The sequence below is a fragment of the Chiloscyllium plagiosum genome, unplaced genomic scaffold, assembly GCF_037043375.1.
Source record: "Chiloscyllium plagiosum isolate Xiang-an unplaced genomic scaffold, Cpla_swu_hap1 HiC_scaffold_26, whole genome shotgun sequence".
NCBI classification, from domain to species: Eukaryota; Metazoa; Chordata; class Chondrichthyes; order Orectolobiformes; family Hemiscylliidae; genus Chiloscyllium; species Chiloscyllium plagiosum.
Window position 1 is genome coordinate 6,247,745 of NW_028270164.1, and position 16,312 is coordinate 6,264,056.

General features: G+C 40.2%; 1 protein-coding gene across 3 annotated transcripts in view; it reads left to right on the forward strand.

Moving 5' to 3' along the window:
- The window catches only part of rap1aa (RAP1A, member of RAS oncogene family a), a 126,711-nt gene that overhangs the window by 63,718 nt on the left and 46,681 nt on the right, over positions 1-16,312 (forward strand). For all 3 annotated transcript variants that reach the window (XM_087973446.1, XM_087973447.1, XM_087973445.1), the window contains one exon: positions 13,011-13,096. In XM_087973446.1, coding sequence (XP_087829572.1) covers positions 13,040-13,096 — 57 coding nt within the window. In that variant the 5' untranslated portion in view covers positions 13,011-13,039. The remainder of the gene's footprint in view (positions 1-13,010; positions 13,097-16,312) is intronic.

Consider the following 16,312-nt stretch of genomic DNA (forward strand, 5'->3'; position numbering starts at 1 on the left):
GAGTGGTCACTCTGGAGTTTTCTATAGGCCTCAGTCGTTCGAGATGTAAAGGATAGGATAGCAAAGATGATCCTCGATAGTGAGAGTAACAGGATAATTCTAGGGGACACTTCCAGCCAATATTTGGAAAGTTAGTACTTTATTCAAGTACTTAGATGGTAAGTTTTTTCTAATGTGTGCAGGAGGGTTTTCTGACACAGTATGTAGTTGAAACTTTATTGCTGGAACAGCACAGCAGGTCAGGCAGCATCCAGGGAACAGGAGATTCGACGTTTCGGGCACAGGCCCTTCTTCAGGACACAGTATGTAGACAGGTCAAAAAGGGACACGGCCACATTGAATTTGGTACTCTGTAATGAGCCTGGCCAGGTGAGATTTGGAGATAGGTGAGCACTTTGGTGATAGTGGTCACAATTTGATTATGTTTACTTTAGTGATGGAAAGGGCTAAGTATATACTGCACAGGAAGATTTATTGCTGGGGAAAGGCAATTATGACGTGATTTAGGCAAGGTTTAGGATGCGTGGGATGGGGAAGGAAACTGCAGGAGACGGACACAGTTGAAATGTGGAGCTTATTCAAGGATTCGCAATAGTTCTTCTGAATAAGTATGTACCTGTCAGGCAGGGAGAAAATTGAGCGCAGGAGTTGTGGTTTATTAAGAAAGTTGAATATCTCTGGAGGAAGATAATGGCTTATATAAGGATGAGGATGTGATGGCTCAGCTAACGTGCTTGAGTTAAATGTTAGCCAGAAAGATCTAAAGAGAGCCAAGAGGAGCCAGGAGGGGACATAAGTTGTTGGCAGGTAGGATCATGGAAAACCGTAAAGATTTCTGTAGGTATCTTGAATAAAAGAATCACTAGCGTAAAATTGGGGCCAATTAAGGATTGGAATTGGAATGTTGTGTGTGGTGCCGGGAGATCGGGTAAGCACTAAATGTGGGCGGCACGGTGGCACAGTGGTTAGCACTGCTGCCTCACAGCGCCAGAGACCCGGGTTCAATTCCCGACTCAGGCAACTGACTGACTGTGTGGAGTTTGCACGTTCTCCTCGTGTCTGCGTGGGTTTCCTCCGGGTGCTCCGGTTTCCTCCCACAATCCAAAAATGTGCGGGTCAGGTGAATTGGCCATGCTAAATTGCCCGTAGTGTTAGGTTAAAGGGGTAAATGTAGGGGTATGGGTGGGTTGCGCTTCGGCGGGTCGGTGTGGACTTGTTGGGCCGAAGGGCCTGTTTCCACACTGTAAGTAATCTAATCTAAATTAATATTTTGTCTTTTTCTAGTGTGAATACTGACTCTTATTAAGGAGAATATTGAGATATAGGCTCTTGGACTAGATTAGATGGAGTTTCATAAGGGCGAGGTGTTAGCAATTCTGGAAAGTGAAAATAAGTCCCCTGGGCTGGATGGGATTTATTCTAGGATTCTCTGGGGAAACCAGGGAGGAGGTTGCTGAGTCTTTGTCACTATTCCCATAGACAATGACAACAGAAGACTGGAGGATAGCAAATATTGTTGGTCCCTTATTCAAGTAGGGGAGTAGAGACAACCCTGGTAATTATAGAGCAGTGAGTCTTATTTTGATTGTGGGTAAAGTGTCGGAAAAGGTTATTAGAGAGGATTTATAATCCTCTAGAGAGGAGTAAGTTGATTCTGGATAGTCAACATGGTTTTGTGGAAAGTAGGTCATGCCTCACAAACGGTGGGTGGCACGGTGGCACAGTGGTTAGTACTGCTGCCTCACAGCGCCAGAACCTGGGTTCAATTCCCACCTCAGGCGACTGACTGTGTGGAGTTTGCACGTTCTCCCCGTGTCTGCCTGGGTTTCCTCCGGGTGCTCCGGTTTCCTCCCACTGTCCAAAGATGTGCAGGTCAGGTGAATTGGCCATGCTAAATTGCCTGTAGTGTTAGGTAAGGGGTAAATGTAAGGGTATGGGTGGGTTACGCTTCGGCGGGTCGTTGTGGACTTGTTAGGCCGAAGGGCCTGTTTCCACACTGTAATGTAATGTAAACTTTGTTCTTTTGAGAAGGTGACCAAACAGGTGGATGTGGGTAAAGTGGTTGATGTGGTGTACATGGATTCCAGTAAGTCATTTGATAAGGTTTCCCATGGTAGACTGTTGTACAAAATACAGAGGCATGTGGGTGATTTAGCGGTTTGGATGAGAACTTGGCTATTTGTAAGAAGACAGGGTGTTGTTAATGGGGAAATATTCATCCTGGAGTTCAGTTACTAGTGGTATACCGCAAGGATCTGTTTTGGGGCCACTGCTGTTTGCCCTCATCCAGGTCATTTGTGGAAAGTGACATGGAATGGGTTAGTAAATTTGAAGATGAGACCGGTCAGTGGGGTTGTGCATGGTGATGAAGGATGTTGTAGGTTAGAAGGACCATAGATGAGCTGCAGAGGTGGCAAATGGAGATTAATATGGAAAAGTGAGGTGATTCATTTTGGAAGGAGTAACAGGAATGCAGAGCACTGGGCTAATGGTAAGTTTCTTGGTAGTATAGATGAACAGAGATCTGTCTCCATGTACATAGATCCTTGAAGGTTGCCATCTAAGTTGATAGGTTAAGGTGGCATACAGTGTGTTAGTTTTTTTTTGGAAGAGAGATTCTGTTTTGGAACAGAGGTCCTGTTGCAGTTGTACAAATTCTGGTGCGGCCGCACTTGGAGCATTGCGTACAGTTCTGATCACCGCATTATCGGAAGGATGTGGAAGCTTTGGAAAGGGTTCAGAGGAGACTTGGATGTTGCCTCGCATGGAGGGAAGGCCTTATGAGCAAAGGTTAACGGACTGGAGGCTGTTTTCGTTAGAGAAGTTTGAGAGGTGACTTGAGACAAAATAATCGCAGGGTTAGATAGGTTGGACAGTGAGAGCCTTTTTCCTCTGGTGATGGCTAGCACGAGGGGGCATAGCTTTACGTTGGTCCCACATCTATCACTCCTCAATGTCAGAGGTAGCTACTTTACTCGGTAGTCAGGGCGTGGAATGCACTGTCTGCAACAGTAGTAGACTCACCAACTTTACAGGGATTTAAATGGTCATTGGATAGACATATGGGCGAGATTGGAATAGAGTAGGTTTGATCGGCTTCAGGTTGGTGCAACATCGAGGACCGAAGGGCATGTACTGCACTAATGTTCTGTTCTCCAAGACCATTGGTCCATTTAATCTCTTGCTCCGATTTTAAGGTGCAGCTGCTTGTGTAACCAATCTCTGAAGAGAAGGCGTAAGTTGCTATTGTGCCCTTGGGTATTCTATCATTCCTTTTTTCTTTTGGTATTCATCTATTGTTTGTGCAGAGCCTTTGGGTGTAAATGCTATGCAGCCAATTTCCCTTACAAAGTTGCAGTTCTAATAAATCTCCCATTTATCCAGTGAGTTGAGTTAAAGGGTGAGTAGTCTTGTAACTCTGCCTTCCAAATTCAGGAATCTGCTTTGAAGTTTGCTATCGTGTACTACCTGCAGTAATGAGAACAAAATGAAATCAGGAACTTGCTGTTGTCATCTGATGAAGGGCATATACCCAAAACGTCGATCCTCCGCCGCCGCTGCATTGTTCCAGCGTCACACTCTGTACTCTGGTGTCGTTTTGACAAGGGCAAGCACAACTTTACAGGCATCTTACATTCTAAGCCGAGCATCACCTGTGCTACTCTCTTTTACTTCTCTCTTCAGTCTTTTCCTGTCCAACACCTGGTTTCCTGAGCTCTAGGAATGTTGCAGATTGTTTTAAGTAAATCATACAAAAATAGTTTTCACTCCAATATTTTAAAACAGTGCAGTCTTTGAGCGTCCTGTAAAATTTGAGATTCCATATTCTGAATTGTAATTTATAGTGATGTTTTTCCTATGTGGGTGGATGCATTTTACCATTTCCCTTTCCTCCATCTCTGAATTCTTTAATCTTGGCTAAACTTGACCACCTTGTGCTCTTCCACTGAAGACAGCTTAAAAGTACATTATTTGACCTAGAATGAGTGTGTTAAATGTTTAGCTGCTTAGTTCTGCATAATGTCTGTGCATTGGTGAGCAGTAACTTCATGAGCATGAAGTAGGCAAAATGATTAGATTAGATTAGATTACAGTGTGGAAACAGGCCCTTCGGCCCAACAAGTCCACACCGACCCTCCGAAGCGCAACCCACCCAGACCCATTCCTCTACATTTACCTCTTCACCTAACACTACGGGCAATTTAGCATGGCCAATTCACCTAACCTGCACATTTTTGGATTGTGGGAGGAAACCGGACCACCCGGAGGAAACCCACGCAGACACGGGGAGAATGTGCAAACTCCACACACAGTCGATGGTGTCAGTCATTTGGAGTGTAGAATAATGCAAATTAGTTTGCATAACCTGAGGATGTTGTGCAATGTATTGGGTCATTTATGATCTGTATACTGTTAATGGCTCTTTTAAAGAGCTAAATGTTGAAAATATAACACTAATGTAAAATTTGAAAATAAGTATAGCAAAGCATTTCAGTAGCATCCGTGTATTATGACTTAAATATCTTGAGTACTAGTCATTAGGGATGCTACACCATATTGCCTAATGTTCTTGCAGTGTGAATAACTCCTCCCAACTGCAGCAACCTTACACTAAGCTTTCATGTATGTAGTGAAGCTTGTTAAAACACAGCAGCTATTTTTGTCTGCTTGCTTTTTTTTTTGAAGTTTATTTTAGAAGCTGCATTTTGTGATATGTGGGGAAACAAGTGAGCATTCTCTACTCATTGCTGGAAATGATGAGACTAACAACTTATGCCATTTTTACATAAATGACAAGAATTGCAATCCAGGAGTATACTGTCTCAATTTTCTGTTTGTTGGCCCCTTGCCTGTTGAACCATGCAGTAAGGTAATGGCTGGTGAGACTGTGGCTGCACTCCACATTTTGACCTAACCTAATTTTTGTTTTTGCTTCCCATGTTAGCCAATGATCTATTTACTTCCTGCCTTAAAAGTATTCATTTGGCCCTGCCTTCACTGCAGTGGAGTGTCCTAAAAAAAAATCCTAAGAACATTCTTTCTCCTCTTCCTCTTAAATGGATGACCCATTATTTTTAATCTTGTCAGCTGGTTTTGATGTTTGAGAGGAAAAGTCCTTTCACCCAGCTTGTAAAGTCCCATTAAGCTCTTGTTTTCAACAATGTCACCTCCAATTCTTCTCAACTCAATTTATATTGGTCCAACCTTTCCTTCTATAAGATGCCTCTCCCCGCATTCTAGAATCAGTTGAGTAAACCTTCAAAGTTGCTAACTCATTTCGTTCGTTAATTATAGAAACCAAAATTGTACACAGTACTTAAGATGTGTCATAGCCGTATGCAGACTACCTTGCTCTCTGAAATTATCAAATGTAGTAACCATACGTGTTGTGCCTTCATCCAAGTAATTGACAAGAATTTGTACTAATGGAGTCCCCAATGCTGATTCTGGTGACACTTGTCATTTTCAGTTGCCAAATGTGACCTGACTGCTGTTCCCTCTTAGATTGGATGGAGAATTCATTTAGCTAATTTAACCCCTGGACCTTGTGTGGTAACCTTTTGGTGTCAATCTTTGTCCGATTCGTTCTCAATCCCAAATATAGCATGTTGATAGGCTTCACCTTGTGTGTCAACCCCATTGGAATGTTTTAAAATCCAACTTTGTAGATCTAACAGCTGATAGGGGATGTTAGATAGTTGGAAATAGTTATAGAAGCCTAAGGAAGCATGTCATTAGGTTTTATTAGGGCTGATGTTTCAGTTCACTGGCACAGCTATTGAACTGTTTTGGTCAGTGAGCTCATTGCTCTGTATATACTTGATCGTCATAGAGATGTACAGCATGGAAATAGACCCTTCGGTCCAACTCGACCATGCCGACCAGATGTTCCAACCCAATCTAGTCCCACCTGTCAGCACTGAGCCCATATCCCTCAAAACCCTTCCTAATCCTATTTGAGGCATTTGGATGGGTATGTTGCAATTGTACCAGCCTCCACCACTTCCTCTGGCAGCTCATACCATACAAATACCACCCTCTGTGTGAAAAGGTTACTCCTCAGATCCCTTTTTAAATCTTTCCCCTCTCACCCTAAACCTATGCCTCCTAGTTCTGGACTTCCTGACCCCAGGGAAAAAACTTTGCCTATATACCCTATCCATGTCCCTCATAATTTTTGTAAACTTCTAAGGTCACCCCCCAGCCTCCAACGCTCCAGGGAAAACAGCCCCAGCCTGTTTAGCCTTTCCCTATAGCTCAAATCCTCTAACCCTGCACCTTCCTTTTCACACTTAACATCGCATCACTGGATGTCAGCATTATTTGGCTTTGAATTTGGTCACATGCTTTATAGTGCCATGCAATGAACCAAGTAGTCGAAGGCACTGGATTCTGGTTCTGAACTATGTTTTTGAATCCCACTGCTGTCAAAGTTTCTGTTACTTCACATTTGTAGAGTCTGGTGGTAATGTCCCCCTCCTTTTTGGGCCTGAAGTGCCACCTCAATGGTCATGGATGTGTGCTATAATTCGGTGATTTTTAAAATTTAAGGAACAGATTAAGTGTAGCATTGCAGATCAGGTTAAATTTGACCATTCCTATATGAAAACTGCTCAATTACACTTCCTTCAAGTACTTGCAATATTTTGCTGCTTGAATTATGATTTTTTTGCCTTAATTGTAACTTAAATGGGGTTTGCAAAGAATGTGTTGTAGCGTGTAGGTTTGCATCTTGCAATTTAAGAATTTCAAATGTACTGAAAAACAACTAAAAATAATGGGCATCACTTCATGTCCTTTAAATGCAAATCTTAAACACATGAATTGTAGTCATTTTAAAATTACCATCAAAGAATGTTGGAAAGCATCTGAGGTGAAAGGTGGCATTCTTGCCTACAATTACTACGGTATTGTTTGAAAACGTGGTGGATTCCAATGAAACTTGCATGCAACATGGTAGTAAAAAAAGCATTGTCATTAGAACCATTTTAGAATTTTTACAATTATCCAGAATTCAGTATTTTGTTTAAATGTGTAATGTCCTCCAAAGCTAAGTGGATTCAAATACAGTAGGCCATTTCAATTAAATTCCTGTCTCTCACTCCATTGCAAAATTTTCTGTAGTAATAGTTATACCCTGTAAGTGGCTCAGAATAAAATGCCAGCTAATATCCTCTCAGGAGGAGGGTTTTTGTACCTGAGTAATTCAGCAGCATCTAGAAAGCCTTAATCAAGTTCCATTTCTGACATAACAAAACATGCTGTATCTTCTCAATGTGGCCATGTCCAAGATTATTGAGGTATGCAGGAATGTAGAGATAAAAATAAGATGAGCCGTAGGTTTGAAAGGACAAGTGCCCTACTGTTGTCCTTGGGTGCATTTTGCTTGTTGGCTTTAGTCATCCCCTTTTGGCCTGAATAATTCAGTTTAGTTCAATTAAACTTTGTGCACACCATTGTTTGTTTTCCCTGATTCGAGGTAAAACTGTTATGCCAGCTATGGGCCATTCATTGGTTTATTCCATTGCAGTAAAACATTGTTGGAATTTTCAGTGGTCAGTGCAGCCCTACTTCATGTGGTTTCTCATTTTAAGAGTAGCTGGTAGTTTTTCTGAAAAAGAAATGCCTTTCCCACATGTAATGTGATAGTGATCAGAGTCTCCCATCAGATGTAAAACTTAACCAGGAAGGAAAAGTTAAAGCTACTGTCTGGAGGAAGTAGTAGGTAGAAGAACTGCGCCCCCCCCCCCCCCCCTCAAAGACCTGAATCCAAATGGGAAGGGTTCGGAGCTACTTGCATCTCTCTCCACCTCACCTCCCCATCTCCTTCTCCTCCCCCCCCCCCCCCCCCCCCCCCCCCCCCTCTCAATAGAGGCACTTTCCTTTTATGTCCTCCAGCCCCTCCCTTTTTTTTCCTGCTTATTTCTTTTTCTCCTGTGCACACTTTCTCTGATCTCCTCATCTTCTGTTTCTTTTGCTTGCTATCTCCATTTTTCCAAGCTTCTGCTTGAAATGCAGCCATAGGAATTTCTAATGGATAAAAGAAATATGAACAGATTGGGTGAATTAAAAGGTCTGAGGTGCATCTGAGTGGTCAAAATATGCCCTCTGCATCTTGATTTCATTAGCTGATAGTCTAAACTTGTGTGAGATCCTCAACATGGCAAAGTAATTGTATTCTTTACTACTCATCATCCTGGTTTCATCAGTTTTTGTATTTTCCTTACATGGAAAGGAAGATTTGCTCAGAGGCAGTTCTACAAAAGATAATTGGTGAGTAATGTCATTCTGCCTTTGAGCAGATCTGTTCATCGGGTTAGCCAAGATTCAGCTTTTAAAATGTAAACATGCAATTCAGTGTTTACTCCTAACTACATCAGCTGAATTGTTTTTCCAGTGGCTTTCGAACACAAATTCTTGGTTACTCCCTGTGGAGGATTCTTAGCTGCTTGAAATTGAGTCAGGAGATGCACTTCCATAAAAAGGCATTTTTTGGGGACAAAAAATCTGCAGTATGGGAGGAAATGGCCAGAAGCGGAACGAAGTATTCTGCAATGCAGTGCAGAGAGGGGAATTGCAATAACAGAACAGGATAGAATCCAAATGCTGCAGTGAAAGCTTAACCAGTTTTGACATCTTTAAAATGTTTCCACGAGCTGTGGATTTGAAGACCATTTATTACAAATTTAATCTGTGATTCTTCCTCGCTTTACCTCCCTCCTTTCTCTCATACATTTGGTGACCTTTCAACAGAAAATTCGCAATCTACTCCAAGTAATTGGCAATATTTGCAATTTTCTGTTGGTGAAGCAGTACAACCAGGATTTGCAGTTGGTATTCATTTGTGACATTGCATCGGCTTTTTTATTTGACTTCATGTTCCCTGATTTATTTTATAATGACTTGTGCAATTATCACCTGGTCCACCGCCTACTTTCAGATTTCAAGTTTTGAGCTGCATGCTTAGCAGTGAATCAACAAAATACACGAAAGATCTTTTTCCCCCTTGGATTTTCTGATCTTAAATTGTAACTTTTTAATTAAAAATAACTGAAATTGCTGGTTAATTTTCGGCTCCAGATTTGATGTGCAAATAGCTTAAAGCACTGCCCTAGAAACCAAATACTGATTTGGTTGAATTTTAAATGACAGACCTAAACAATTTTTTTTTGTTATTGCAGGTTTTATATACTTGTGAAGCAGAAGTTTAAATAGTAAATGAATTTTGTTGCAGATTCCAGAAAGGACTAGCAATTGCCCCAATTGGGAAAACCGTATAATGCTGCTTTCATGTAAGATTTTGCAGGGTATTCCATTGCGATTTACTATTGTGCTGCCACTGTATTCACATTTTTAGGGAAAAAAGCATACATTTCTGCAAATATTTTTTAGCAAACCAAAAATAATCCCTTTTTAGGGATTTAGATTAAATCACTATATTGTTGAACCACTGTCAAAAGTTTTATAGCCCAGAACATACATCCTATTGTCTGTACAAAGTGATGAACTATCCAGCCTAATATCACTTCTGGTTTATCGCCTTAGCCTTTTAGTTTTTGGCACTTCAAGTGTGTATCCAAGTATGTCTGAAATGTTTTGTATATACCTCTCTATCATTGAGTTCTAGAAACCTGCTGCCCTTTGGGTGAAAATATTTATTCCTCAAATTCCCTCCAAACCTGTTACCACTTAGGCTAAAATAATAATCCCTGGTTATGAATCCCTCAACAAAGAATAATAGGACCATCCTATCCAGTCTAGATGTCTCATAATTTTACAGACTTGCCTCTCCCCTAGCTTGCCTTTTACACATCATCATCACCCCCCCCCCCCCAAAAAGATTGCTGCACCCAATCCTTCTCTTGACAAATGCTGTAGTCCAACTAACCTGAAAACCAAAACAAACCAAGTGAAGTCAGTACAAATATGGGTCAAAAGAGATTCAAGCATGGTTAACTACAGCAGTGGATGTGTGCAGCAAGGTGAAGAGGGACTATGAGCAATCTTACTTTGACCAGCATGGTCTTTTATGCTAGTGAGATTTGGGTGAGAGCTAGAATAGAGTTAAACAAATAGTGATAAGAGGCGTGTAGAACGCTGTGAAAGTGGCCATGGACCTTGGCAAAAATGAGGACATTGATGCAGTTATAGTTGGGAAGAGGAGGAAGTCTCAAAAGTGGGCTTTTTGAAAAGATCAGACAGTAATGGACGCAACTTGTATCAGCAAACATGATGCTAGGGGGTTGTAGGTGTGTTGATTCAGGAATACAGATCGTATGGATATAGTGGAGGTGAAGACTTTAATGATTAGATTCCCCACAGTATGGAAACAGGCCCTTCAGCCCAACAAGTTCACACTGACCCTCCAAAAAGTAACCCATTCACACCCTTTCCCCTATCCTATGTTTAATCCTGACTAATGCACATAACGCTATAGGCAATTTAGTATAGCCAGTTCACCTGACATGCACATAGTTTGGACTGTGGGAGGAAACTGGAGCACCTGGAGGAAACCCATGTAGACGTGGGGAGAATGTGTGAACTCCACACAGTCACCCGAGGCTGGAATTGAACCTGGGTCCCTGACGCAATGAGGCAGCAGTACTAACCACTGAGCCACCGTGCCACACTTAATGATTTGGGCTGGATGGAGGAAGCCATTTTCAAATTGACTTTAGTATTCAAGAAGCTGAGGGGTGTGGAAAAACAGTCTTTTGTGGGGGGATTACACAACAATAAAATGGAAGAGGCATTATTCAAGTTTTTTTAATGAGACCAGCTCTCCTCAAGATTCACTAGAATTGAAGTTTTACAAAGTCTTTTGACTTTGACTTGCCTCCAGTTTCAATGTTCATCTGTTTAGCCAACCTAAAACTAATAGCTCATTTGCATTTGAAATTCTAATTGTGAAGAATTTGTATAAGCAGAGGTGTTTTAATTGCCATGCCATGAAGATTGCGACTAGAAAACCTGTGGTGCAGCACATTATATGGGTTGACACCAAATTTTGTTCGTTCCATGAGGTATGATTTTTGAGCATGTGAAAATAAATTCTATGAAATATCATTTGTTGAAATAAAACTTCATTACTTAATGTGCAGAATACCAAGAACCAGATATTTACACCATCTGGAATGCAAGTAGATCTATTTGAGAGCATCTGTTTACATATGTGGTTTCAGATTTAAAGATTCTCATAGCAATAGCAACACAAAGGGATTCCAATGCAAAGTTTTTGCCATCACTGTCTTACGTTGGGCATGTTGTTCTAGCATGAGTATCTACTTTGCTGGCAATGGTTTGCTATTTTCAACGATCTTTCCTGGAGGTTAAGTTTCACCTCTGAACTTTGCGAAATGATTTGCCTCACAAGCAAGTTGATACTGAGTGCTGATGACTATTGAGACAGTAAATTTTAGTATGATGAAGCCTCCATTTTATAAATAGGACATGTTTGAGAAATGACCTACTTTAATTGCTTTCTGTAACAGAGCAACACATTCTCACTTTTACTGATTTAAACATCCCCTTGGTGTTTCATTAGAATTGTACTACAGTATAATGGGTGTGTCTGATATCTTTGCCATTTCCATTTTTGAAGGTAACATTTGACAAAAGCATGTATAATTTTTTTTCTTCCAGCTAGAGCTTTCTCGAGTATTTTCTGTAGTGCACCACTAAGGATTGCTAATCAATCACTGGTAGTAGGTGATGTTTGAGTTGACTGGCTGAATACTACATGACATTAGAGCAGAATTATAAAGCTGGGAAAGAGGCCATTTGGCACTTTTTGAAAGAGGTATCTAAGTAGACAGTTTTTTTCAAACCCTGCAAATATTTCCTTATGTTTATACCGTTCTCTTGAAAATTACTCTTGGTTCTGCCTCCCTCCTTTCACACAGCACATTTTTTCTAAATCTTCCTTCTAGTGTGTTGTATTAAGTATTTCTGATTGTTGCCACCAATATGTGTGGACTCGGGACTTAATTTAAAGCCTTTTAATGGGGAGGATTTATTATTCTGAGCAACTGTGAAGAGCACTTTTGTTTTTATACTTTGGTATCAGCTATTGATGTGAACTCCAGATTAGGTTAGGAAAGGATTTTAAACAGCATATGATCAGTGTGCTGTCAGGTGACAGGAAGTAGGTTCTACTGAGAGAGTTGCTCCAGTATAGCATGTAATGCACAAAATGCTGCTCTGAGGTGTCTGTGAACAATTTTCTTTCCATTCTTTTTACTGACCATACATCCCAGTTGGGATGTAGAATTTAAACATAAAAATTAACGTGAGCTGTTGTGATTTGACACTGCCAGGTACAAATAGTCATCTGGTTGTAGGGTATGAAATATTTAAGTCTTGTAGGTGTTATCCTGTTTTTTTTTTCGCAGAGATTTAACTATTTTGGGTGAATTCTTCAACTTTTCACTGACCTGATTTTCATTCCAGTAAAATGCACTTCAGAGTTAACTTCGCAAACAGTCTTCTGTTAAAAATGGCTAGTCATTTTGCAGCAGTGCTGAATATTAAATGTGGTATGAGCATGGCTGATTCAGCAATCTAGTAAGTGACATCGATGTTCTGATTTGTGTTCAGAAGTAGCCTGTCATCACTCCAGTGTCTCATCTATTGATGTCTTGGCAGTTTGTTGCAATGGCCTCCATTTTATCTAGCCTGCTGTTCTGCTAGACACTGTAGCAGTATCTGTAATCTCTCCCATATGAAGACACAAATATAACTTCTGGTAGAAACTGCATTGTCTCTGTAGGCAATTCTTTTTCTTAAAGATGTGGAATGTAATTTTTGATTGTGTATTGAAATTAGTGAGCAGATTTTTTTTTTTAAAACCATGATTCTTATGGGGTTAACTAGAGATCAAAATAAATCTGAGGTTGCATATACAATTTTTGTAAGGTTGGCAAGGATGGATGATTTCCATAAGTGAAATATTTTTATAAATTGCGTTCATTTTTGTTTCTAAATAGACTGTGTACTTTTTTCACTTGCAGATAGTGACGCCATTCAAGAACGTCACAGGATGCGCGAATACAAACTGGTCGTCCTTGGTTCAGGAGGTGTGGGGAAGTCTGCACTGGTAAGCACCAATTTAAAAACATTGCAGTAGTCCAGTTCTTCCATTTTCGGTTGCACTTTACTCCAGCCCATATAAGTAGAAGAATTGGGAAAGCTGTAACATTTTTGGTTGGTTAGACGACATTACTTTGAACAAAAACTAGGTTTTATTCACCAACTTCAAATCAGTGGTTGTGATCCAAGGTCTTGAGTGGTACCTCTGCCTTCTCCATCACCTAAGATCTCACAATTCAACATAATATCTTGTCTCTTCCCTTATCTGCTCTGCTGAAACTGTCATCCCATGACTTTTGTTAACTCCCACTTTTCACTTTCTCAACATTAAGAATTCAAAATTTTGCTGCCTGTATCTTGAATAAAGTGCCATTTACCATGTGCTTGCTGACTGACATTGGCTCTTCTTTTAGAGACAAAAAACTGCAGATGCTGAAATCCAAGGTAGACCAGCAGTAGCTGAAAGAACACAGCAGGCCAGGCAGCATCAGGAGGTGGAGAAGTTGACATTTTGGGTGTAACCTTTCAGGACTGGCTCCTATTTTTTTCAGCAGAGTTCAGAGTGGCATATTGGACTCCACATTAACTTTTTTTTCCCCTCCCTCCTCAGACCTGAGTTTTTCCAGCAACTTTTGTTTAGTTATTGTTTCAAATGCTGACCTCTTCATCTGTATAACTAGCTGAGATTGATACACCAATTTGAACTTTGCTAGCTGTGGTTTCTAGAATGCCCACCATTTTTGCCCACCATTTTTACCCTCCCTTAATGTGTTTGTCTAAGGCTTTTACCATTTCTAATAAACCATTTGACAAATTTTAATGCTTCAGTGAAGAGTCTTGTGCTCTTTTGACATTAAGTGCAATTTATATAGCATCTCTTATAATATGAAAATTAGTTTTTCAAATCTGTCTTTCAGATTGTGTTCTGACAGCTTTAGAGCAGGTGAGATTTGAATCTAGGCCTATGGTTCAGAGGAATGGTTACACCACACTTGGTCTTAGACAGTGGCATTGTTTTGACTGCCAATTATATAAAAACGTAATTCTGCTCCACTGCAGTTAACTAGTGAATAGAAGGGCAGGTGAGGCCCAGCTTCAAATGCACCTTCTTCAGAGGTGTCATAATGTATTCGAGCAGGTTGATTTTTTTAAATGTTGGCAGCTAATCCAATATCACTTGTTTGTACCAAGTCCCAAATCAAATTTCTGCCCTGTCAATCTTGACAAATATACTGATCTAATAGTTTTGTAACTACTGTCAATGTCTTTTAATGCCTCAACTGGAACAATGCATTCATAAGGCAATATTCTTACATAGCAAGTGACTTCAAAGAGCTATTGTGGCTAACTTGAATTTTGACGTTCTTCTTGCACATGAACAGTTTGGAGTTTGCATCAGGAGCCTTGTAGAAGTTTTATATAACTTTTTTTTGTCTTGGGATGAATCTTATTGGAGAAAGGAGTTGTCTCAATGCCCTTTTAAGCAAAGCAGAGTGGATTGACCATTTATCTAACTGCTGTTTGTTGATCTTTATATAGCAGTTGTTTGTTGCTATTTCCTTTTTTGAGTAATTCAAAAATTTAATCCATTCAATGTAAAGTGCTTTGAATAATTTAATAAAATGCTCCATAAATGTGAGTTGGTTAATTCTTAAGTGTAATTACTCGTTGGGTTAATGAGCTATGTGCTTTTTAAATTAAAAAAAAACAAACTTTAAACTGCACTTGAGGTATAGGCCTGAATGCTTAACATAAAACAGCAAGCTATATAGTCATACCTCAATAATTACCCTGAAATAAGTTTTCATTTGGTTGAAATAACAGACTGCCATTTCCTCTGTGCTTTTGATTTCCTTCCACAGCCCAAAGATGTGCCGGTTAAATGGATTAGCCATGGAGAGATGTGGAGTTAGGGAGCTATGGTAGGAGTTTGGTCTGGGTGGGACGATCTTTGGAGAGAATGTATGGACTGAATAGCCTGCTTTCATACTGTAGGTGTTTTTTTTGGTTCCCTGGTTATGGGCACCCTCTCTTCCCTCCTCCCACATGCATTTCCCCTTGCACTCCACCTAGAATGTTGTTGTAAATTAGGTTGCTGAGAGCATCTATGCAGTGGCTGGTGGTTGTGTTCAGTTTTCTACTGTTTGCGTCAACAGCTGGTCGGGTATCAGCTTCTAAGTGTCAACAGTCTTTTCTTGAAAGTGTGAATCACGCCTTTAAAGATCAACTCAATTTGCCTAACAGTCTTAGTGCCTGATGTGCATTGTTTTAACATTTATATCTTGAGCATCAAATTGAACAAGAACAATCTTGCATTTGTTGACAGCTGTACTCTAAATATTGTGACTAGCTTGTTTATCTCTAGTGCTGCTGATGAAATGGAAGTGAACTAAATGTTCCAGTATTTGGTCTCTTACAATTCACTAAAACTGTATTGCATATCCTTGGTTGGCTTGACCATACTGATCCTATTGGCTCTTCTCTTGCATTAAAAGGCCATATACTGGGGAAAAAAAAAGTCTCTGGCCTTTTTTAAATGCATTCGACATTGAATTCTGAAGCATTTCCTGATTGAGTGAATGCACTGTTTTACCTATTTGCAATAATTTTATTTGCATTGTGCTGAGGTATTGAAACTGCAAGCAGTCTTGACATTGTAAGGTCTAATTTCTGCATATTTAGTTGCTTAGTTTGTGTGTGCTGGTTTTGTCACTTGTGCAGGACTTATTGCTGCAGGAAATGGGGCAACTCTACAGTGACCTAGAAAAAAGGCACCGTACAGAATATAAAATGGTTACAGCATAGAAGGGATGGGTATGATGGGACAGTTCTCTGTAAAAACTACTCTACTAACCATCCTGTCTTTTTCTGTTCAGTTGTATATCTGGTACTGAAGCATAATCTTCCTACATTATACTGTTAAGGTGGTGCATTCTAAATGCTGCTTTGTTCCTTGTATCAAGTTGATTCTTTCACCATCTTTTTTCACATTGGACTTTGATGTTTCTTGACCTGTAGAATTGCAGAAGTCTGCAGTGTAGAAAAAGGCACTTCACCCCACTGATTCTGCATCAGTCAAATTCAAGCACTCCTCTGTTCAAATCCCGTTATTCAACAATTGGTGCTTTTTGGTCTTTGTTTTGACATCACAAGTGTACATTTAAATACTAAATGTTAGTTTCTGCCTCTGCCAGTCTTTATGTTGAGGTCCAGAATTTGACTA